We start from the raw sequence: 24,506 nt of genomic DNA, 5'->3' as shown, positions 1-24,506 counted from the left end.
AATTACAGTGGTACCTCGGGTTACAGATGCTTCAGGTTACAGACGCTTCAGGTTACAGACTCCGCTAACCCATAAATAGTACCTCTGGTTAAGAACTTTGCTTCAGGATGAGAACAGAAATCGTTCGGCGGCAACAATGGGAGGCCCCATTAGCTAAAGTGGTATCTCAGGTTAAGAACAGTTTCAGGTTAAGAATGGACCTCCAGAACGAATTAAGTTCTTAATCCGAGGTACCACTGTATTTCCACTTCTGCTGCTGGAAATTGTGGGGGAGACAGAGAAGCATGAAGCTATTCCTGCTCCAGGTCCCACAGTATGCTGAAACATACAAAGCAGACTTATACAGATCTACCTCAATACTGTCTGCACGGGTTGGCAGCAGCTCTCAAGGGTTTCAGGCAAGGGGACACTCCCAGACCTAAGTGGGATTGAACCAGGGCCTTCTGTTTGCAAACGGGGACTCAGCCACCGAACTCTGGACCTTCCCTTTAAAATAATAGTCAAGATTCCAGTCCTCATGGTTGTGAATGAAAAGCTGGCATAAACAGACTGCCTTATATCAGTCAGACCCTTGGCCCATCTAGTTCAGTATTGTCTACACTGACCGGCAGCTGCTCTACAGTAACTTTACCATTGATCTTCAGCCCTTCCCCACCCAGTCCTGCGAGAGGCCACGTTCTGCACATCAGCAGAACCGGAACAAATGCATCTCCTGCATAAACCTGCTCAACTGCGGACATTTTTTAAAAAAATTGAATGCCCAAGGGAGACAATTGCCCAAATGCAGCAGCTAGCCAAGGTCACAGAGAAGAGCTGGCAAAAAAACAAACAAACACCTGGCCTTTGCCAGAAGCCAAATCAAAACCCACAGGGAACAAGACCCTACTTGCCCGCACATCACCCCCCAAAACACGAGCATACTTTAAGACCCTGCAACCTGGGGAACAGCCAGCCAAACCATGCCTGCAAAAGCATCTCTGAGGGCCAAATTATCCCCTGGGGCATCCTTCCTAGGGCCACATGATGGTGGTGGGTGACGAGACATAAAAGTGGGTGGAGCAGTGAATGTGAATTTTACCTTTGTCTGCAGGAACTCATACACACCTCTCTATATTCCACCCCAGCAGTCAAAAAAGCGCTATCAAGAGTATAAGCCAGGTAAAAAAACTGGGGTGTGTCCATGGAGGGTATGTAAGACCTGGAGAGTTACAAAGGCAATAAGGAGGCCTAGAGGGTTGCACTGCCTGAGACTCCCTGCCCCTGGTTTTCCTGCACTTCCCCATATGATATTCACAACAACCCAGCGCAGCCGGTTAGGCAGAAGGAGACCATAACTGGTCAAAGGTGACCTTCCTGGCTGGCTGGAGATTTGAACCCCAGTCTCCCAGGACCAACACTTTAGCAACTGGCACAGTGACATTCACCTCTGCAAGCGTGCACCCAGTCAGGAACAGCTGTGGGTTCAGAAAATGTTTTCTACCTCGGCGACCGGCACTTTCCTTCTGACATTTTCACTTACGTAGGGATCCGCATCTCAAACGCAGGAAAGTAAGGTTGGAACCAACATTTAAGGAATGGCAACAACTAGATACACACACACACACACACACACACACACAGTGTAGGATCTGCCACGTGAGCCTTTTACCACTACAGTGGTACCTCGGGTTACAGACGCTTCAGGTTACAGACTCCACTAACCCAGAAATAGTACCTCAGGTTAAGAACTTTGCTTCAGGATAAGAACAGAAATTGTGCAGCAGCAGCACGGCGGCAGCAGGAGGCCCCATTTGCTAAAGTGGTGCTTCAGGTTAAGAACAGTTTCAGGTTAAGAACGGACCTTCGGAACGGAAGGAGCTCATGCACCACACCAAAGGTGTGCTCAAGAAAGGACCATGTTGTGTAACTCTCCATGGCTGGAAGCATAAAAGCCCTGGAGCTGGATCAGGCCAATGGAGTTCACCTAGCCCACCATCCTGTTCTCAAAGCGGCCAAACAGATGCCTCTTTCAGGAAACCGGTACAAGAGTACAAGAGTCCTCTAGTTTCCAGCCACTGATATTCAGAAGCATTGCAGCCCCTGGCTGTGAAGACAGAGCACAGCCATAGTGGCTAGAAGCCCTCAGTAGCCCTCTCCCCCTCCATGAAATTTGCCCAATCCTCCTTTGAAGCCATCCAAGTTGGTGGCCATCACTGCCTGCTGTGGGAGGGAGTTCCAGAGTTTAACGATGCTGTGCATGATTAAGTCCTTTCTTTTATCCACCCTGAATCTCCCAGCATTCAGCTTCACTGAATGTCCACGTGTTTTAGTGCTATAAGGGAGGGAAACGTCTCACTTTCCACTTTAGATGCAACAGATAGGGAAGAAAACAGGAAGCAGCCATATACAGAGTCAGTCCCTTGGTCCATCAAGCTCCGCATTTGGCAGACGCTCCCTGGGGTTTTGAAATAATAATAATTTATTATTTATACCCCGCCCATCTGGCTGGGTTTCTCCAGCCACTCTGGGCGGCTTCCAACGGGATATTAAAATACAATAACCTATTAAACATTAAAAGCTTCCCTAAACAGAGCTGCCTTCAGATGTCTTCTAAAAATCTGGTAGTTGTTTTTCTCTTTGACATCTGGTTGGGAGGGTGTTCCACAGGGCGGGTGCTACTACCGAGAAGGCCCTCTGCCTGGTTCCCTGTAACTTGGCTTCTTGCAGCGAGGGAACTGCCAGAAGGCCCTCGGCGCTGGACCTCAGTGTCCGGGCAGAACAATGGGCTGGAGACGCTCCTTCAGGTATACTAGACCGAAGAAATTTAGGGCTTTCAAGGTCAGCACCAATACTTTGAATTGTGCTCGGAAATGTACTGGGAGCCAGTGTAGGTTCTCTCACCAAATGAGGCCTCTCACCAAGCCCTACCTGGTGTTGCCCAGGATTGCTTGCTAGAAGAATCAGGACGGATAGAAGGAAGTCCTCCTTCATGCAGCAGTTTTAAACTACAGAATTGCTCCCACAGGAGGCAGTGATGGCCACTAACTTGTACGGACAAATTGGCGGAGGACAGAGTCATCAATGGCTACTACCCACACTGTGACTTTGCTCTGCCTCCGTAGGTGGAGAAAGCAGTACCGTATTTTTCGCCCTATAGGACGCACTTTTCCCCCTCCAAAAATGAAGGGGAAATGTGTGTGCGTCCTATGGGGCGAATGCAGGCTTTCGGTGAAGCCTGGAGAGCGAGAATGGTCGGTGCACACCGACCCCTCTCGCTCTCCAGGCTTCGCGGACCTCTCCGCAAGCAGCGGGAGCGCTCCCGCTGCTTGCGGAGAGTTGCTTGCATGCCGAAGCCTGCGTGCGCTGAGCTCAGTGCGTCCAGGCTTCGCGGACCTTTCAGCAAGCAGCAGGAGCCAGCACTGGGCTCCCACAGCTTGCAGAGAGCTGCCTGTTTGGGGGCTGGGGTCGGGGGAAGCTCGGGCGGGCATCCCCCGCCCCAGCCCCGCGCCTGGGGGGGGGAAATAATTTTTTCCCCTTTATTCCCCCCCCAAAAAACTAGGCGCGCCTTATGGGACGGTGCATCCTATAGGGCGAAAAATACGGTACTTCTGAATACCAATTGCTGGAAGCCGCCAGAGGGGAGAGGGCTCTGGGCTCAGTCCTGACTTTGGGTATTTTGCACAGGCATCTGGTGGCCCCTGTGAGAACAGGATGCTGGACTAGATGGGCCCCCTTTGGCCTGATCCAGCAGGCTGTTCTTATGTTTAACCTGCAACATTCTGCATGCAAAGCTGATGCTCTACTATCAAGTTGTGGTCCTTAAAATGCACGTCCCCTCCTCCAAGCTCAGAGATGGGGCTTCCCCAGGCTTTCCACAGCTCGGGGGTGGGGCAATTTGATCAGGCTGCTCTCCGCTATCCAAAACCCGGCATTCCAGGCACCAGATAACATAGACAGCACTTGCTAATAATGTACAAAGCACACCAGTGGCGAGTTAGTGCAGAGGAGCAAAGACACCAGGCCAGGAATGCCTTAACGTGGGCTACGGCTACCCCTATCAATTACAAATATGAGGGGATGGCACAGGCCCTCTGTCATTAGCAACTGCTAACATTTCTGTTTGCGCTGCAATTTCCAAGTCAACAGGTCTGGCCCGGGATCACAAAAACATCTGATGCGCATTCCCGGCGCTTACAGTTACAGAGCAGCTTGATAAATATTAACTTAGCGCTAGTCCGGCCTCACGAGAACAATTGCAATGGCTTTTTTCATATCTTTTATCGCACACTGTCGGGAAAAAGGTGTCGCTGAACCAGGAGCAGAAAACCCACCCGCCCACGAACACTCTCTCGTCCCCGACCTCGGCTAAAATGCAGTCCTGAAAGGGGAACGGGGAGGCACCTCCCCATCGCAGCTTCCCTTCTCATCATCACCGTGGGCCGGTCTGAAAGGGAAAGTTTTCAGTGCCGCCAATTAAAGGCACAAATTAAATCTTGCATCAAAGCTTGAGGCGCCAAGCCAAGCCTTTATGAACAAGGGAAGTTAAGAAGCGCCCCAGGGGGTTGAGGACAAGTGTTTAGAGGTTACAACAACACCGGCTTCTCCAGTAAGAGTGAAAACAAAGGGGATTTGCGACCGAAGGGGTGACAAAACAGGCAAAAACAAGGATGTGTCCACAAGAGAGGCAAAGCTGCAAGGCAGAAGGATGATGGGAAAGGTGGGGGGGTTGTGGGGGCAGGGGTATACCCGGAAGGATCCCAAAGAGGGGCAGAGAATCAAGGCTGCAGGGTTTAAGCCAGCAGGAGGGGGAAGAGGAAGGATCTGGGGAGGGAGAGAATTTCAAGAACCAATTTTATGGAACTCCCTTCCAGTTCAGGTCAGAAAGGCCCCCTTCCCTGCTGAACTTCCAAACTTTGTTTTCTTCCAGCAGACATTTAAACTGAGCTCTCATTTCATTATTTTAACCCATTTTTATTGACAACCACTTGGAGACCATTGTCATTAAGCGATAGAAAATGGTAGAAATCAATGAAAGTGACTAAGAGAAAAACCATGCAGGAAAGTTTTGAGAAAAGGCCACATGGCGTACGCAGACCTTGAAGGCTGCGGGACCCAATAGGTCAGCAAGGCTGGGTGGTTCTTCAAGCTAAGAAACCATGAGTTTGGGGTGGGGGCTTCTAAGGTGGAAAGAGGAGAGAGAAGAGTGAGTAATGAGGGGCACAAGAAAGGGAATGGAGAGCACTGCTGGGAGAGAGGATTGGGGGGAAGCAGGAGGCTCAGGAGCTCTGGGAGGAATGGGGATGAGAATGAGGCTTTAGGGTAGCTCATATGGGGGCGGAACAAGATCACACAGGAAGGCAGGGCTTTATGAAGTTGGGGCGGGGTTAAGGAAGCCTGAAGGTTCTAAAGGGGAGGGGCTAAGGGAGATTGAGGGCGGAGCCAGAGCAAATAGGAGGAGCCACAGAGGCTGAGAATTAACAATAAAAGATCACACAGGAAGGCAGGGCTTTATGAAGTTGGGGCGGGGTTAAGGAAGCCTGAAGGTTCTAAAGGGGAGGGGCTAAGGGAGATTGAGGGCGGAGCCAGAGCAAATGGGAGGAGCCACAGAGGCTGAGAATTAACAATAAAAGTAACAACGCCCAGATTACTTTAGGGCAGGCATGTCCAAAACCCATTTTGGGGACCTAATCCGGCCCCTTTGGCAGTTTATTTCCTGGGGTAAAATCCTAAAAAAACAACACCTCAACAACTTCAATCCTTAAAAAAAGTTAACTACTTTGGTCGGCCCTCACGGCCCTTCACTTCATCAAATCTGGCCCCTCTTTGAAAAAAGTTGGGACACCACTGCCTTAGGAAGATGGAACAGGTAGAGAGGTAGGGGAGCAAAAGAGTGGGCGGAGCAAGGTAGAACCCCGCCCCCATTTTAAAGGGGAGGGGCCAAGAGAAAGATCCCCGGCTTGGCAGCTCCGAAAAAGGGAGGAGCAAGGAAACCGTTCTACCAGGGGGGCGTGGCCGCAAGCGATCCCGAGGGAGGGAGGGGGCGGGTGGTGGGCGTGGCGAGAGCGACCGTTCCCTCGAAGGGGAGGGGCGCCAGGTGTGGCGTGATATTGAGAGGGGGGGAAGGGGGAGGGGGCCGCCGTTTCGAGCGTTCGCGAGGGGGGGGGGCCGTTCGGAAGGGGCGTGGCCAGAGCGCGCGAGAAAGTTCTGAGGGGAAGAGGGAGGGCGCTGGTCTCCCCTCGGCCGCCCTCAGTCTGAGGCGAGCGCCGCTTACCCTTGTCGTCGTCCGCCGCCGCCGCCGCCGCCATCCCGAGCTCCTCTCGCAGGGCCGCCGCCGGCTCTGAGGGGAAAGGTGTGGAAAGTCTTCTTTTGAGGGGACCTCGTCGTCCCCCCCCCCCACCGGCCGAGGGAGGACGAAGGGTGAAGACTCAGCCCAGGCCGCCCTACGGTCCCCCTCACGGGTCTCCTCAGCCGCCGGAGACGGAAGAAAGCGCGGGCGGGTGGGATTCAACGCTGCGAAATTCAGTTACAGAATTAAAAAAAGTCAGGCGGGTGTGTGGAGATATGTGCCTTTCTCTCTCTCTCTCTCTCTCTCTCTTTCTTTCCCTCAGTCGCTTCTCTCTCAGTCGCTTTCTGCGCGTGTGCGCCACTCCGGAGCGTCCCTCCGCTCGCGCGCGCCCCCCGCCTTCGCCCCGGAACCCGAGCGCGTAGGCTGCGTTTTCCGCCCGGAGGCGTTTAAAGCGGGGACGGCGGCGGCTTCCTTTCCCTTTCGCTCCCCCGCCCTCAGCCGGTCGCCGTTGTTAGGGCGAGCCAATGGGCGGACTGGGCTGGGAAGGGGGGCCACGCCCACCGAGGGGAGATGTTCACGTGTCCGCCTCGGCCACGCCCACGCGGAGGGGAGGGGGAGGGAAAGGAGGGAGTCGCCTCGGCCTCGTCACTTTCCCCCTCCTGCGGCTTAAAAAAAAAAGGAAAAAAATGCTTTATTATCCTTTTTCTCTGATGGCTTGACCGGAAAGCGACTGATTAAAAAAACCTGACATTTTAAAGATGTTATTACTACTGTTCTATGAGGGCTTATCCCTTTAAAAAAATGACAAATTATTGAGGGCTTTGCCATTGAAAAGCACCTAATAAAATTATTATATTTTTGAGGGCTTGGTTGGCTCTGAAATGTCACCAATAAATAAGTGTTTATATATATATATATATATATATATATATATATATATATATATATTCACACATACATATACACGCACACCCCATATTTTTCCATCTATATGACTTACCCATGTATAAGATGATTTTCGGGGACTCAGATTTAAGAAAATGTGGGGAGATATATCCATGTATAAGACGCCCCCTAATTTTTGACATTATTTTTTAGGGGGGGGACCTAGTCTTATACACAGAAAAATATTTTTTATATATATAATATATAATATTACTGTTCTATAGTTCAGGGTTTGGCTGTGAAAATAATAAATTATAAATAAATGACATAATGTAAATAACATATTTCTTTAGTATTTTCATTATACTTCCAGTGGAAAATCAAAGAAGAGCCTTGTGGCATCTTAGACCCACGCAATGTTGTTGACGGACATCAGATTCCATGGAATGGCATCTGTTCCGTCAGAGGTAGGGAATGTTAACCTGCGTGGGCAGCTGTGTATTGTAGAAGCGTGGGTGTAGAGAGAGTGAGAGAACAGTTAATAAAATGCAAAAGAACCTGACAATCCATGACATGTCAGTCAAAGCCTTCCCCAACCTGGTGCCCTCCAGATGTTGTTGGACTCTTAACTCTCATCACCACTGACTGAACCCTGGCAATCCTGGCTGGGCTGGTGGGAGTCCCAACAAAGTACACGGGGCACCAGGTTGACAAATTAGCCCAATGACCATTCACTGTGAATTTTGCATTTCCTTGCCACTCTTTCTGCTGCTGAACTCCCACCTTCCATCAGATCCAGTCAGTATGGTCAGTGTGGACAGGAATGAGAATGAAATTGAGAGTCCAACAACATCTGGAGGGACCACAAACTGTTCCCCGTCCCATCCCTGGCAGAGGGATTTCGACAACCCTCTGATTAACAAAAGCAGTCTTATACCATCATAAATTTGTTACAGTGCAATCTTATGCCAGTTTGATCAGCTGTAACAACATCATCAACAACAACAACAACACATACCCCCCTCTTCCAAAGGAACCCAGGGCAGCAGGCAGACAGGGGATACAAACATCTGAAAGCATCTTTTAAACAATTCCAGTACAGATGCAAGACTGGGAAATATCTCTGCTTGAAAGGCTTGCTGGATTTTCAGTTGGTGCCAAAATGACAGAGGTGGTGCCTTAAGTTCACGGTGAGGCCTACTCACAGGTAAGCTTGGACCTTGGTCTTTGAAGTATCACAATACTTGATTTTGTTGTGAACAGCAAAGCAATGCATACAATATCTCTTTTTCATGTTATCTCCATAGCGGTACAGCTAACAGTGTATGGAACACGAGGGTATAGACTGGACCCAGTGGTGCAAATTCCAAACCCAGCAATGCAGACTACACCTCCATTTGGTTTTTTAAGATACCCTGATTATCATCAGAGGGCTGGGTTGCAAGCTGGCTAATGCTGGTGTTACACTGCTGTGTAATGGTTAGAGTTGGACTAGGACCTGGGAGACCCAGGTTCAAATCTCCACTCGCCCATGAAGGTGACTGGGTGACCTTGGGCCAGTCACAGCCTCTCAGCCTAGCGTACCTCACAGAGTTGTTAGAATAAAATGGGGAGGGGGGGTACATGAGCCGGCTTGAGTTCGCTTATGCAATAAATAACAGATTAAAAATAACAATAACAATTAAAATATTGTTAAATGGTTTTCTTCTTCAATAAACCTAACAAGCCCTTGGTGTCTGGGTCAGCCTTTATCCTGAATGTTAGCCCAAGAATGTTAGGTTGAGTCTATCTCAAAGCTAACTTTAATATCCTGTGACTTTAGGGTACTTAGTGCAAAACTATCTCCTTGAGTTGACATGACAAAAATTGTCAGTGTGGACTTCTTGATGTTTTTAGCAATAGCTTGCTTGCTTTTTGGTAGCAACCCTCTCACCCAACACCCCAGAAAGTAGTTTTCAAGCTTCTTTTTATAACTTGGGGCTTTCCTTTCCCCCAACTTCACATTCAATACATATGTTAAACACTAAATTTACGGTAAAAGAGCCCCCTCTAGCCAAATCTCACTGCCTAGGAGGACTTTAAAGTGCTGCCCATATTGACCTATTCCAGGGCTTATTTAAAACCAGATAACGACTGAAAACTTGGGCACTTTACAGCCAGAGAGAGACAAAAAAAAGGGACTTGCAAATATTTGGAGCTAGGAGTTAGGTAACAATATGCAAATAATGCTCTCACTAGGAAAGAAATGCAGGTTATCAACATACACGTGCAACTTAAATCTTGCCCAGGAATGCAAAACATCATGAAATAGAAAACCCCCCCACTTACTTCACTTCCAGAAAATGAACAGGCCCAGACTTTGGTGGCTCTCCAGAGAGAGATTTCCAGGGCTGGGGAATTTTGGGTTGCCGTCTCACTGTTCCCTATAAAGAATAAACTTAGACACTTTCTAGAGAATCCCTTTGACGGATCGTCAGGATTGCGATGGAACGTTGCAGAGGCAGCGGCCTCTGGTTTTATTACCCCCCAGCTCTGTCTTGAAAGGCTCGCTAGTCTTATTGACCAAGGGAATTTGCCTCTGCTGCTGTGAAATCATCAGATCCTTGTCGCTGCCAACAACAGCTGAAGCTCCAGGCTCCAGGGAACAATGGGCCTGTGGGCAGCCCTCTGGCACTTGGGCCCCCTGTGAGGAGCGGGACGGCGCGTCCCGTACGGTCCAAGGGCGGACGGGTGCTTTGCATTCTCCTGGTCGTGGGCTGCCAGGAGCGTTGACAGGCAAAGCATGCGGACTATGCACAGGGGTCAGCTTGTGGCGTTTGTGTTATCTTTTCCAAAGGCAAGGAGGATGGATGAAGCTTCTTAAAGGAAAGTCTCGGGGCCTGGAGCCAGCCGTGCTGGAATTTGAGATTGCTTCTCCAGCCTCTGGGTTTGAAGCCCTGCAGGGTTTGCTCAGATTTGCTGGGGGCTCTTTCATTCTTGGGGGCTCTTGAGGGCTCATGTTAGCCTCTGCGTAGTTTCGTCGGTGCCCCAAATGCCTGGAAAGGCAATCCTATATCTTATTTCTTTATTGCATTCCTATCCCACCTTTTTCTCCAAGGAGCTCAAGGTGGCATGCATGGTTCTCCCCATCCTCGTTTAATCCCCACAACAACCCTGTGAGGTAGGTTGGGTTGAGAGGCAATGGTTGGCTCAAGGTCACACCCGGTGGCTGAGAGGGGGGCATTTGAACCATGGCCTCCTAGGTCGAACTCTCTAACCACTGGCTCTCAAACAAGAGTTGCTTGGTGAGATTTGAACCAACAGCTTCCTGGTTCCCAGCTTACTCTTCTTAGACACTATGCTACACCAACTGCAAAAGTGGCTGCCAGCCGCAGTGACTTTGCTCCACCTTCCCCTCCCTGTTTGTCTCCCAGAACCAGAAGAGGCATGAAAAGGGCAGAGGAGAGGTGGGCTGCATGCCGGCGCAGTCTCAGATTGCTTTTAAAAAACCCTGGAAAGGTGGAGACTTAGCTGTGGGGACATTTGGTCTCGGCAACTGCTTCAGGGGGCAGGCCTTCTCGGAGATGAGTTGCTGTGCTCATTAGGCCCATGCAGCTCGTGGGCCTTTTGCAACTCCAACTTGCACTGTGTGATTTATTGCTGGCTCCCTCCTCACAATGGGACAGTGCTCCATTTGCCCTCATGGGCTAGCCTGATATCTCTTTTCTCTGTTCCCGAGTCCTGCATCTCCTGTGTTGATTCTCCCAACAGAACCAGCGATGACATTTCGTGCTGCGGCGAACCTTTTGCCGAAAAACGCTTGGCGAGCCGCTGCAGTAGGTCAAGTGTTTTTGGGTCGCCTCCAGGCTGTCGGGATGTTTGCAGGAGGGATTCAAGCATGTTCTGGAAATATAAAGTAAAGGGACCCCTGACCATTAGGTCCAGTCGTGACTGACTCTGGGGTTGCGCGTTCATCTCGCTCTATAGGCCGAGGGAGCCAGCGTTTGTCTACAGACAGCCTCCGAGTCATGTGGCCAGCATGACTAAGCCACTTCTGGCAAACCAGAGCAGCACACGGAAACGCGGTTTTACCTTCCCGCCAGAGTGGTACCTATTTATCTACTTTGCACTTTGACGTGCTTTCGAACTGCTAGGTTGGCAGGAGCAGGGACCGAGCAATGGGAGCTCACCCCGTCGCGGGGATTCGAACCGCCGACCTTCTGATCGGCAAGTCCTAGGCTCTGTGGTTTAACCCACAGCGCCACCCGCATCCCTCTGGAAATGTAGGTTTGTGTAATTGAAGCCGATAAAAGCACTCTATCACCTTAGCGTAACACATTCCCAGCAGTGAGTGGAGCCAGAGGCAAAAAGTAGGTGGAGCAATGGATGCTAATTTTACCTTTGTGCAGTGAGCTAGTCTCTATGCTCTAACACCCCTCTCTATCCCCCACCCAGGCAAGCAAAGGGGCAAGATCAGAGTTCAGTGAAACAATTCAGCCAGACAGAAATGCTCAAGGAGGGTGAAAAACTGGGGACGTGGGGCTGGGGAAAGTGGGGTAGCTGGGAGGAGTCCCGAGAGAAACTTGGAAGGCCATATTCAGCTCCTGGATGCCCTAAGGATGCCCACGTCTGCCATATTGCCAACAGATGCACTTTAAAAAAAGAAAGAAAGCCAGACTTTCTGGGGTTAGGAAAGTGGAGCAGAATGAAAGTATAGGATGAATGACTAATGGGAACATCCTGCAAGCCGAACAGGGGGGGAAACAAAGACCAGACAGGGTCTAACCACTGCGTAAGGTTTGTGCAAACAAGTCAGAATGAATGCTCAGAAAGTAGGTTGTCTTGAGGAGTCCTAGGGAAAGCGTAGAGGAAGGTGGAAGTGTTTGGGGGGCTGGTGCTTTCGGCAGGCCCCCCGGGAGCAAGTGATCTCTCCCTTTCCTGCTCAGCGCCAGAGTGATAAATCCGGACTAGCCTCAGAGGGCCTCCTCTGAGCCATTATAGAAAGTCAGCAGCAGGGGGAGAAATCAATACACCCCGGGCAGACGAGGCCACTCTGCTGGCTGGTCCTCCAGCCGCGGGGATTAGATGATAAAAGCCAGGAATGCTCTGGGTTCTCTGCACGCCTGAAGCCTCCCATGACATCTGTGACGGAATCGCCCATCACGTTCGGGGTTCTGTTTTTGTGGCGTTCAAAGACCCGCAGCCGAAGACACGGTGGGTTATTTTGAAGAAATATACAGTGGTACCTCGGGTTACATACGCTTCAGGTTACATACGCTTCAGGTTATAGACTCCGCTAACCCAGAAATAGTGCTTCAGGTTAAAAACTTTGCTTTAGGATGAGAACAGAAATCGTGCTCCGGCAGCGTGGCGGCAGCGGGAGGCCCCATTAGCTAAAGTGGTGCTTCAGGTTAAGAACAGTTTCAGGATAAGAACGGACCTCCGTAATGAATTAAGTACTTAACCCGAGGTACCACTGTACAGACAAAACAAGAATGCTTGGATCCTCAGCTCCCTCTCCTCCAACATGTAGCCATAGGAAACTGCTTTATACTGAGTCAGAGCATGGATCCAGCTAGCTCAGTACTGTTTACACTGACTGGCAGTGTAGATTCAGAGTTTCAGGCAGGAGACATTCCCAGCCCTGCCTGGGAGATGTGGTCATGGAAGAGACACATGCCCAGTGTAAGTTGTATATTTTATCCCGCTTTAGGGCATGTGGACCACTGGTCTGGAAATAATCCAGCCTGTTTGGTATCGCCGCCAAACGATGTCTTTACACACATTAGTTGGCCAAGCTGCATTGTGAAGGGAGACCTAACCACTGGCCACTGTTTACAATATCTATTTTATAAAGTGATCGTCTTAAAGTTGTACGTTCCACTGCAAGGGTACAGCTTTCGTTTTAAAGTTTATAGGCTATGTCGACTTTCTTGACCAGGTAAAGGCCATGTTGTTTTCAAGCACCTGGTCCTGTGTTGGTTTGGAACAACGTGGTCAGCTCACGGGCCAGCCTCCATCCCTGGAGGTGTCTTTCCTTTCTTAAAATGAGGGGGAACTGCCAGGAGTCAAGCTTTGCCCAGATAAGAACATAAGATGAGCTCTCAGTGGCCCTTATAGGCTCTCAGTGGCCCATAAGATGAGCTCTCAGTGGCCCATATAGGCTCTCAGTGGCCCATAAGATGAGCTCTCAGTGGCCCTTATAGGCTCTCAGTGGCCCATAAGATGAGCTCTCAGTGGCCCATATAGGCTCTCAGTGGCCCATATAGGCTCTCAGTGGCCCATAAGATGAGCTCTCAGTGGCCCATATAGGCTCTCAGTGGCCCATATAGGCTCTCAGTGGCCCATATAGGCTCTCAGTGGCCCATATAGGCTCTCAGTGGCCCATAAGATGAGCTCTCAGTGGCCCATATAGGCTCTCAGTGGCCCATATAGGCTCTCAATGGCCCATATAGGCTCTCAGTGGCCCATATAGGCTCTCAGTGGCCCATAAGATGAGCTCTCAGTGGCCCATAAGATGAGCTCTCAGTGGCCCATATAGGCTCTCAGTGGCCCATAAGATGAGCTCTCAGTGGCCCATATAGGCTTTCAGTGGCCCATAAGATGAGCTCTCAGTGGCCCATATAGGCTCTCAGTGGCCCATAAGATGAGCTCTCAGTGGCCCATATAGGCTCTCAGTGGCCCATAAGATGAGCTCTCAGTGGCCCATAAGATGAGCTCTCAGTGGCCCATATAGTCCCGCATCCTGTTATCACAGCAGCCGCCCAATTGGTTGTAAGAACCGCCCCAAAAAGTACCTGAGCACAAGAGTCTCCAGCTATTGGTATTCAGAAGTGTGATCACTAGTAGTCATTGCATAGCCTTCCCTTCCAGGATGCTGTAACCTGACAGCCCTACCCCATTTTAAAATAATTGCAATTAATCAATGCATCATGGACATGTAAGGTGTCCTGGTTGCACTTCTCCAGGGGTGATGGGAAGGCCCATTGCTCCCCCGTATCCAGGACGTTCCTGGCACTGACCAATCCATCCTGATCCCCAGGCTAAGCCCCCCCCCCCCCGGAGAGCCTTCAGATCGAACCCTCGCTATCTGAAGGGACCTCTCTGCTTCAGTCGGCATCAGCCTCACTTCAGTGGGAGCAGGAAGCCAGGGTGGGAGCGGTCACATGGGCACCTCAGCTGACCCGCAAAGTGAATCACCGGCTTTGTTCTCCCCCAGCCGTTGTTTATGTCCCAGACAAAAGGATTGTTTATCATTTCTGGGGACACAGAAAAGTCCAGCAATGAAAGAGAGCTCTGTGCTTTGCGAGTCCGGTCCCCCGATGAGACGGGCTTGAGTTTTGTTTCCTTGGCTTTTTATACAAAATATTAAACGCTGTGGCGGGGGGGGGGGGTCGCTTCTCCACTCTGCTGCAATGTTTGTGCAATTCGGGTGGGGTGAGAGGAAGTCTTGTTTGCAAGGCTGGTCTGCTGTTTTATACAAATCAATAGGAAACAGAGCTGTTTGCATTCTGTTTGGGCTGGAGGGGGGGAGAGCAGGTACGTTGACAAGATGCTTTTCATAGTGTTGAGCAAAAGCATCTCAAGCAGTGGATCCCAAACTTTTTTGTCCACCGTCCCCTTGGTCCCCTAGTGCACCTATCCTATCCTATCCTATCCTATCCTATAAATAGCAGTAACTCAGAAAAGCAGTTTTCACGACGCACTAAGAATTCCAAACAGTAACCATTAATTGCACACTTATTCCAGATCCAATTAAAACTACTTAGTTTAATCAATTCAGCAAAACAGATGAACTTGATCAAGTGATACCAGCTTTTTCAAAGTCTGAGGGTCATTTAGCAGCAGGAGGCCCCATTAGCTAAAGTGGTGCTTCAGGTTAAGAACAGTTTCAGGTTAAGAACGGACCTCCGGAACGAATTAAGTACCCAAGGTACTTAACCCAAGGTACCACTGTAAGTCCTTTCATGCTTAAACAGTCAGAGAGGCAATTTGGACAAAGCTACAGGCCTCGGCTGGGACAAAGGCAGATTCAGCTATCTAGCGAAATGTTGCAGTGCCCTTTCCCTGCTCTCTGTGAGTGACAGCCACGTGTAATGACAACCATCCAGCCACTGAAGTTTCTTCCACCCTCTTCTTTCCCAAGGTTTCAGGAAGGCAGTGCCGGATTTACATATAAGCTAAACAAGCTATAGCTTAGGGACCCACTCTCTTGGAGGCCCCCCCAAAAAATTAAAGAAAAAAACTGGATGTACATTTGCAAAATATAAGATAAAAAACAAATAAAATAAAGCCTACATACAGCAACAGTGTTTTGTGTTGTGTAGGCTCCTATGATGTAAGTCATGGGCCCCGCCTGCTAGCCTGCCCCCTAAAATATCACTGGTTTGCTCATTTCTATATCAATTACTTTGATAAAATACACATTTTGTGATGTGCAAATTGCTTTAGATACCTATGAGGTCCATAAATGACCATATAGCATATATTCAACACAAAAAACAGCGACAATTTGTTGTGATAAAGGACAGCTGGACATATAAAGGGCCCTATTACCTTCAGTAGCTTGAGGGCCTCATCAAACCCAAATCCGGACCTGCAGGCAGGTGACATTCCCAGACCCATCAGGAGATGTTCCGCCCTGAGCGACAAACCCTTTCCGTAAAGGATGGGCAAGATTCCAGTCCTCATGGTGTTGCATAAAGAGTAGATTTAAGCAGGAACATTTGTTGTTGTTGTTGTTTAGTCATTTAGTCGTGTCCGACTCTTCGTGACCCCCTGGACCAGAGCACGCCAGGCCCTCCTGTCTTCCACTGCCTCCTGCGGTTTGGTCAAACTCATGCTGGGAGCTTCGAGAACACTGTCCAATCATTTCGTCCTCTGTCGTCCCCTTCTCCTTGCGCCCTCCATCTTTTCCAACATCAGGGTCTTTTCCAGGGAGTCTTCTCTTCTCACGAGGTGGCCAAAGTCTTGGAGCCTCAGCTTCAGGATCTGTCCTTCCAGTGAGCACTCAGGGCTGATTTCCTGAAGAATGGAGAGGTTTGATCTTCTTGCAGTCCATGGGACTCTCAAGAGTCTCCTCCAGCACCATAATTGAAAAGCATTAATTCTTCAGCAATCAGCCTTCTTTATGGTCCAGCTCTCACTTTCATACATCACTAAAGCGGGAACATAGGAAACTGCATTATACCAAAGCAGGCCATTGAGGTTTGCCTACCCAGCATTGTCTGCACTGACTGGCAGTGCTTCTCCGGGTTTTCAGAATTGGGGGATATTTCTGGAGATACCGGAGACGGAGAGGCCTTCTCTGCTCACAAAGCAGTTTACCCATCAAGTTCACGGGGTGATTTGGGGCCAGTCCCTGTCAGAGCCTCGCATGCTTTACGTTTCTGAGCACAATTCAAAGTGTTGGTGCTGACCTTTCAAGCCCTAAATGGCCTCGGTCCTGTATACCTGAAGGAGCGTCTCCACCCCCATCGTTCTGCCCAGACACTGAGATCCAGCGCCGAGGGCCTTCTGGCGGTTCCCTCACTGCAAGAAGCCAAGTTACAGGGAACCAGGCAGAGGTCCTTCTCGGTAGTGGCGCTGCCCTGTGGAACATCCTCCCACCGGATGTCAAGGCAATAAACAACTGTTTTACTTTTAAAATACAACTGAAGGCGGCCCTGTTTAGGGAAGTTTTAAATGTCTGACACTGCATTGTTTTTAATATTGGGTTAGAAGCCACCCAGAGTTGCTGGGGAAACCCAGCCAGATGGGCGGAGTATAAATAATAAATTATTGTTATTGTTATTGTTATTATCTAAAGGGGTCATGCATCAGGACGTAGCTGTCTTCCGGTCTCCCTGCTCCAAGCTTAACAACCTGTTGAATTTTCTTGCGCAAAATGACCATTGTGTTCGTACCCGACGGATTTAGAACCATGAGGGCTAGCAGGAGAGCAGAAGGTCTAGATTCTGCCCTTGGCAGCATCTCAAGGTACATCTGGGTCTGTCTGGGAGAAAACAGCTTCCTAACATCAGGAAGGGTGAGCTCAATTCCTCCTCAGGCCCAAAAGCAGGTGGCTTCGTAGGGATATTTACTGTCTCACGGCAAGAGGATGCCGCAGTTTTGCCCCCCGATGCTCTGTGTCAGCTCAACAAAGGGAGATTATGATCCCAGCCCGGAATCGAGACAGCCAGTGACTGATGGGGAGATCACGTGAGTTCGCCGGTGGCCACAAGTCACCACAAGGGAAGGAGTGCGATAAAGAGGATAAGTGAAAGGGGATAAACACACGCGAACAGATGGCCGCCCGATACGCGAAGATGCTCAAGGAGGGGGGAAGCGAGGCCTTTCGTAGGGGCCGGTGCTGATCTTGTCCCAGCTGTGTGTGGAATCGGACAGCAGTGGGGCTTAGAGTGGGATGGCCTTTCATAAGACCGAATTTGGGGAGGGGAGAGATATTCACACCGGCGCTGATTTGCAGAGAAGCTTCTGTGCTTCGTTTTTGCAGCCAAAGCCAGAATTCCTAGCCTGAGGCTCCTGGTTGCGGCTGCAGGAATGAGCGGAAACTGCTTTATACTGAGCCGGACACTTAAGAACATCAGGCGTTGCTGGCCGAGACCAAAGGAAGTCCATCTTAGCCCAGCCTTTCTCAACCATAGCTGTCAACCTTCCCTTTTCTTGCGGGAAATTCCCTTATTCCAGCACCGTTTCCCGCTGCTATCCCGGATTGTTAGATATCCCGTAGACTGTCCTCGGGACAGGTGAGGCGCTGATCCCTTATTTTTGAGGCTGCTGATCCCTTATTTTCAAATATGAAAGTTGACAGCTATGTTTCTCAACCGGTGGGTCCCCAGAAGTTGGACTACAACTCCCATCACCCCTAGCTAGCAAGGCCGGAGCTCAGGGATGATGGGAGTTGTAGTCCAACAACATCTGGGGACCAACAGGTTGAGAACTGCTTCTAGCCCATGAGTAGGCAAACTAAGGCCCAGGGGCCAGATCCGGTCCAATTGCCTTCCCAATCCGGCCCGCGGACAGTCCGGGAATCAGCACGTTTTTACATGAGTAGAATGTGTCCTTTTATTTAAAATGCATCTCTGGGTTATTTATGGGGCAAAGGAATTCGTTCATTTTTATTTTTTTTCAAAATATAGTCCGGCCCCCACAAGGTCTGAGGGACAGTGGACTGGCCCCCTGCTGAAAAAGTTTGCTGACCCCTGATCTAGTCCAGCATCCTGTTCCCACAGTGGCCAACCAGATTCCTGTGGATTCAAGCGTGGGAGGAAGCCCTCTCTCCTGAAGTTTGCCGCCACTGATATTCAGAAGCGTCACTGCCTCCAGTTGGTTAGTAGCCATCGATAGCCCTCTTCTCCTTGAATGAGTCTCTTGTCCAGCCCATTATTACCTCCAAGCACCTGTTCAGCCCCCGGGCAACCCATATACACCATTATGCAATTTTACGACATCTAGGGCATGCGTCACATCCATGTGTCACAATCCATGCGTCACATCCGCACTGCACATTTTAACATCGCATTTAAAGCACATGGCTTTTCCTCGAATAATCTTGGGGATTGCCGAATGCCTCTCACAAAGCATTCCCTGGGGATTATCGAATTGATTTTTGATTTTTATTGTTATTCATGTTTTTATACTGTATTTTATGCTGCTTTTATAATTAAGTTTTAAATTTGTTGTTAGCCGCCCTGAGCTCGGTTTTTGAACCGGGAAGGGTGGGGTATAAATAAAAATTTATTATTATTTATTATAAAGGCACGATTATACATTATACAGCTTCCAGAGAATGCTGAAGGAAAGGAAACTGGAGGAAAAGGAGAGAAGAGAAGAAAAGAGGGAGTGGAAAAAATAAAAAGGACTGTCCTGTCAGTTGCGTAAAAGAAATTATTCAAAATATTCTCTCTAGAATGACATCCAGCTGATCTACTTTCTGCTAGACAATGTTTTCCCAATCTTCCAATCCAAATGTCTCAGATTAATTCATTTTCCTTTTTACACAAAAAGTCCCAAAGGAACCACATTTCCCCCCCCAAAAAAAGTTTGCTTCTATGCCCAATGCACCTGTGAATCGCTGGAAGTGCAACAAGCTGGTGTCCACTGCCTTATAAGCAGTGTGTTAATCTGGTCCATAATTGCATTTTGTCGGGATTTTTCCCCCCAGGGAGCCTAGTGTGATTTAAAACGCTTTAATCGTATCCGGAAAGGGCTTGTCGTTTTAATTGCTGCCTTGTTTCCTTGTAAATGTTTCCTTTATAGCATTGTTAGCGACAGAGTTTTCAAATATATGGTCTCAGGGAGACACTCTTTCCTAGCAGCCGTTTGCCATTATGCTGGGGTTGAATCTAGGAGAGCAAGATTCATGCGGCAGTTTGCAGCTGATTTACTGAACTAAAACTCTCACACCTGGGGGGAACGAATGTGATATTTTTAGAAGTATGTAAGAAGAGACAGCAGTCACGAAATTAAAAGACGCCTGCTTCTTGGGAGAAAAGCAATGACAAACCTAGACAGCATCTTGAAAAGCAGATACATCACCTTGCCAACAAAGGTTCGTATAGTTAAAGCTCTGGTTTTCCCAGTAGTGATGTATGGAAGTGAGAGCTGGACCATAAAGAAGGCTGATTGCCAAAGAATGGATGCTTTTGAATTCTGGTGCTGGAGGAGACTCTTGAGAGTCCCATGGACTGCAAGAAGATCAAACCTCTCCATTCTGAAGGAAATCAGCCCTGAGTGCTCACTGGAAGGACAGATCCTGAAGCTGAGGCTCCAAGACTTTGGCCACCTCATGAGAAGAGAAGACTCCCTGGAAAAGACCCTGAAAGATGGAGGGCACAAGGAGAAGGGGACGACAGAGGACGAGATGGTGGGACAGTGTTCTCAAAGCGACCAGCATGAGTTTGACCAAACTGCGGGAGGCAGTGGAAGACAGGAGTGCCTGGCGTGCTCTGGTCCAGGGGGTCACGAAGAGTCGGAAACAACTGAACGATCAAACAATGAAAGAAGAGTCCTGCTGGGTCAGGCCAGCGGCTCCTCTGGTCAAGCACCCTGTTCTCGCAGCGGCCAACCAGATGCCTGTGGGAAACCGGCAAGCGGGATTCGAACACAAGATCCCTCTCCTTTCCTGCGATTTCCAGCAACAGGCATCCAGCGGCGTCACTGCCTCTGACCGTGGAGGCAGAGCACAGCCATTGTGGCAGGGAGCCATTGATAACCTTTATCCCCCATGAATTTCATAGGATCACAGAATTGGGGCACCCTGAGGGTCATCTAGTCCAACCCTCTGCAAATGCAGGGACATATCGCAGCCATTCCATACAGGGATCAAACTGTCAACCTTGGCGTTACCAGCATCATGCTCTAACCCACTGAACTATCCAGATTGGGGGGGGGGGGAATTATGTCATATATAAAGGTAAAGGGACCCCTGACCATTAGGTCCAGTTGTGGCTGACTCTGGGGTTGCGGCGCTCATCTCGCTTTATTGGCCGAGGGAGCCGGCGTACAGCTTCCGGGTCATGTGGCCAGCATGACTAAGCCGCTTCTGGCGAACCAGAGCAGCGCACGGAAACGCCGTTTACCTTCCCGCCAGAGCCGTACCTATTTATTTACTTGCACTTTGACGTGCTTTCGAACTGCTAGGTTGGCAGGAGCTGGGACCGAGCAATGGGAGCTCAGCCCGTTGCGGGGATTCGAACCGCCAACCTTTTGATCAGCAAGCCCTAGGCTCTGTGGTTTAACCCACAGCACCACCCGCGTCCCACATGTCATATATAGGATAAGGTGAAATAATGAAATCAGTAGAATGGAAATAAACCTCATAATGGGAAAATAAAAAGAAATTGTATTGGACATTAATGACAATATGAATTAAAACAAAATGCAATCGAGGGAATTAACAGTATTTGTAAATGAATATAGACAGACAAGAAGATTTGTATATACAGAAAGATTTATTTGTATACAGACACCGTATGGACAAAGATGGAAGAAGAAGAACAATATACAAAATGGACAAAGATAATGCGAAAAATTTAGAGGTGACATATAAAAAAGCCAGAAGAAGGAAGGAGGAGCTTTTCAGAATATTTTAGATACAGTGGTACCTCAGGTTAAGTACTTAATTTGTTCCGGAGGTCCATACTTAACCTGAAACTGTTCTTAACCTGAAGCACCACTTTAGCTAATGGGGCCTCCTGCTGCTGCCGTGTCACTGGAGCCCGATTTCTGTTCTCATCCTGAAGCAAAGTTCTTAACCTGAAGCACAATTTCTGGGTTAGCGGAGTCTGTAACCTGAAGCGTATGTAACCCGAGGTACCACTGTATTTGTCCAGTTCTCTTTCTGACGCTGTCCAAGCTTGCTGGCCGGCAGGGCCTCCTGCAGCAGTGAGTTCCATCGTGGCAGCTTGGGGAAAAAATAAAAACGACAGCTGTGTAAAAACCCAGCAGGACCCAGGAGGGAACTACTGTACTGTGTGCAGTTTGCCCATCGCAAGATAAACAAGAGTTGCTCCAGTGGCACAGGAGGGCAGGATTTATCCATGAAACCACGTAAACCTATAAATAGCGGTGGGGAAGTGAAGGTGGCTTGGGTTTATTGCGCACAAGCCGCCTTTATTTATTTCTTTCTTTTAATTCTGTCCCGCCGTGCTAGGAATAGCACCTAATCCCAAAATGTTAGGAGATTAGGCAGTTTCTCAAAGGCAGCATTCAAGCCGAGCAACTTGCCAGCCACCAAGCAGGGGGTTTTGGGGGGAGAGAGACCCCTGTCTGCTCTCAGCCGCTGTTTATTTCTGTGGGGTCACAAGAATGAGGCGTGAGGTTGAGCCCCGGAGACACAAATTGTGCCGCAGAAGGAGCAAGACGTCCCGTCGTGCCCCGGTGATGTCACTTGCTTATTTTTGGGATCTGCCCAAGGTGGCGTTTAATCCGACGGGGACGTCTGTCTGCAGCTTCAGACATCTTGGGGGGGGGGGGGCTAGGAGGACAATGTTAGCTCATGGGTTTAAAAGTTTGCCGTCCTCCCAATCTTAAACAATGCACAATCTCCTCCTGTCTATAACTGAGCTTTTTACACCAGGATGAAACTGTTCAGCTCGCAGCGAACTAGGTTCTACTCGGCGTACACCCATTGACATTAATGGACCTAAGTTGCCCGCCGTGGCCATTGATTTCAGTGGTTCTAATACAGCATCGTTGGTAAAGATAGCCCTGTCACTCACAATCAGCGGGATGCAAACAAAGCTCTCCCAGTGACTCAGCAGGGCACAAGGAGGGTGCAAACCACAAGCTCGATGCCAGCAAGCGCAACCCGGAAGCAGAGAAAATCCACTCGGACACGCACATTGCTCGGCCATGTCCTAGCTGCAGGTCTCTTGTCCGAACGAGCGGTGAGCTACCAGTGGCAGGCTTTTATTGAGCCATGCTAACAGGCTAGTAGGTATTTTTGCAAGATGCTATGTACACCTGTGGTTCCCAAACCTTTTCAAGCCATCACTCCCTTGCAGAGCATTTTGCACCTGGATGGGCGCCAGGATGGCGGCGGACGTCTCCACCATCTGGAGACGCACGCTTAGAGATCCTTGGATCTTGACTGTTTTTGCACATCAGCAACACATCCTGTAGAACTCAGTCCACTATATTTTATCTTGAGAGTCCCATGGACTGCAAGAAGATCAAACCTCTCCATTCTGAAGGAAATCAGACCGGAGTGCTCACTGGAAGGACAGATCCTGAAGCTGAGACTCCAATACTTTGGCCACCTCATGAGAAGAGAAGACTCCCTGGAAAAGACCCTGATTCTGGGGAAGATGGAGGGCACAAGGAGAAGGGGACGACGGAGGACGAGATGGTTGGACAGTGTTCTCGAAGCTACCAGCATGAGTTTGACCAAACTGCGGGAGGCAGTGGAAGACAGAGGTGCCTGGCATGCTCTGGTCCATGGGTCACGAAGAGTCGGACACGAATAAATGACTAAACAACAACAACACATTCTGCATGGACTGGTTGGATGGCAACACGTGCAAATGGCTTGATTAATAAATTACCATATACGTAGCATATATTCAGCACAAAAAAACAGGACAATTTGTTGTTGACAAAGGATTTGTTGTTGTTTAGTCGTTTAGTCGTGTCCGACTCTTCGTGACCCCATGGACCAGAGAGTCTCCTCCAGCACCATAATTCAAAAGCATCAATTCTTCGGCGATCAGCCTTCTTTATGGTCCAGCTCTCACTTCCATACATCACTACTGGGAAAACCATAGCTTTAACTATACGGACCTTTGTCGGCAAGGTGATGTCTCTACTTCTCAAGATGCTGTCTAGGCCTGTCATTGCCCGACATATAAAAGGCCCCATTACCTTCAATAGCTTAGCCTTCGGGCCTCACCAAACCTGGTCTCTCCCTGTTCAATGGGCTTTCCCTCCCGGGAAGAAAAGTACTTAATTTCCGTCCGTAAGGAGGTAAGGATCAGGCCCAAAGTGGGCTCATCTAGTCCCCGCACCCTGTCCTCACAGCGGTCAACCAAATGCCCCCATGGGAAGCCCATGGGCAGGATCCGAACCCAAGACCCAAGTCTCCTCTCCTGGTGTTTCCAGCGAGCGGCATGCAGATGCATTGCTGAGCATAGCATCCTTCCAAGCAAAAATTAGAAAGAAAAGCAAACTCGCTCAGCGACTCCTCCGGTCTGAAAGCGCCCCCTCTCGGCGCGCTACGGAAACACCGAATGAGATTTGCTCCTTTGCAAACCCAGCCTTGCAATGTCAGCCCGGGAGGCGCGGAGGCTTCTGGGAGATGTAGTCTCCCTCTGCTTGCAGCTGCAACCGAGTCAGCTGGAGAACTACAGCTCCCAGGGTTGCAAGAGCCAAGAGAGGAAGAGAAATTGGGTAGCTCTTCCAGGCTTGGTGCAAGGAAGGAAAAAAGAAAAGGGAAAAAGGGGGATCCTGTTTAGTTGCATTTCTTTGCAAAAAAATTAAGGGGTTTGCACCGGGAGGGAAAATGAACGTGGTCTTTGCAGTCAAGCAGTACATCGCCAAGATGATCGAGGAAAGCGGGACAGGCATGAAGGTGCTTCTGATGGACAAAGAGACGGTGAGCTCGGAAAGGGGGAGGGAGGAACGGAGGAACGCGCCAGGTACCCTTGCTCCATCCAGGCCAGTGTTGCCAGCACGGGATGGCAGCAGCAGCAGCTCTCCAGGGGTTTCAGGGCAGGGGTAATTCCCAGGCCTTCAAGGATTGAGCCGGGGATATTTTGCATGCCAAACGGGGGCTCTCTGGCACTCAGATCCAGCCCGTCCCCTAAAACTGAAATCAAGATTCTAGTCCTCATGGGGGTTCTAAATGGACTGATTTGAACAGGTGAGCAGGTGGAGG

At 49.5% G+C, this 24,506-nt stretch overlaps 2 protein-coding genes and 1 long non-coding RNA gene across 5 annotated transcripts in view; 2 read left to right on the top strand and 1 right to left on the bottom strand.

Annotated features, from left to right (window-relative positions):
* OTUD7B (OTU deubiquitinase 7B) overlaps positions 1 to 9,588 on the bottom strand; it is a 53,887-nt gene extending 44,299 nt beyond the window's left edge. Inside the window, exon 1 of one of the 2 annotated variants that reach the window (XM_079957969.1) lies at positions 9,479 to 9,588. The gene's annotated coding sequence lies outside the window, so the exon portion shown is untranslated. Of the gene's footprint in view, positions 1 to 6,250; positions 6,392 to 9,478 lie in introns of those variants that run through there. The other variant, XM_079957968.1, reaches the window with a different exon arrangement.
* On the top strand, positions 6,224 to 8,205 carry LOC307205875. The gene is made up of 3 exons (XR_013834144.1): positions 6,224 to 6,328; positions 7,524 to 7,617; positions 8,184 to 8,205. It is a non-coding gene; the product is annotated as an uncharacterized lncRNA (long non-coding RNA).
* Positions 9,589 to 10,910: 1,322 nt separating the features above from the next.
* Positions 10,911 to 24,506, top strand: part of VPS45 (vacuolar protein sorting 45 homolog) — a 63,208-nt gene continuing 49,612 nt past the window's right edge. The window contains exon 1 of one of the 2 annotated variants that reach the window (XM_079958147.1): positions 10,911 to 10,998. Coding sequence is in view for 1 of the 2 variants with exons in the window: in XM_079958146.1 (XP_079814272.1) it covers positions 24,132 to 24,224 (93 nt within the window). In the remaining variant the exon portion in view is untranslated. Of the gene's footprint in view, positions 10,999 to 23,981; positions 24,225 to 24,506 lie in introns of those variants that run through there. The other variant, XM_079958146.1, reaches the window with a different exon arrangement.

The sequence above is a fragment of the Podarcis cretensis genome (genome assembly GCF_951804945.1).
Source record: "Podarcis cretensis genome assembly, chromosome: 16".
NCBI lineage: Eukaryota > Metazoa > Chordata > Lepidosauria > Squamata > Lacertidae > Podarcis > Podarcis cretensis.
The sequence above is the reverse complement of the archived record's forward strand: the minus strand, read 5'-3'. Positions and strand labels throughout refer to the sequence as shown.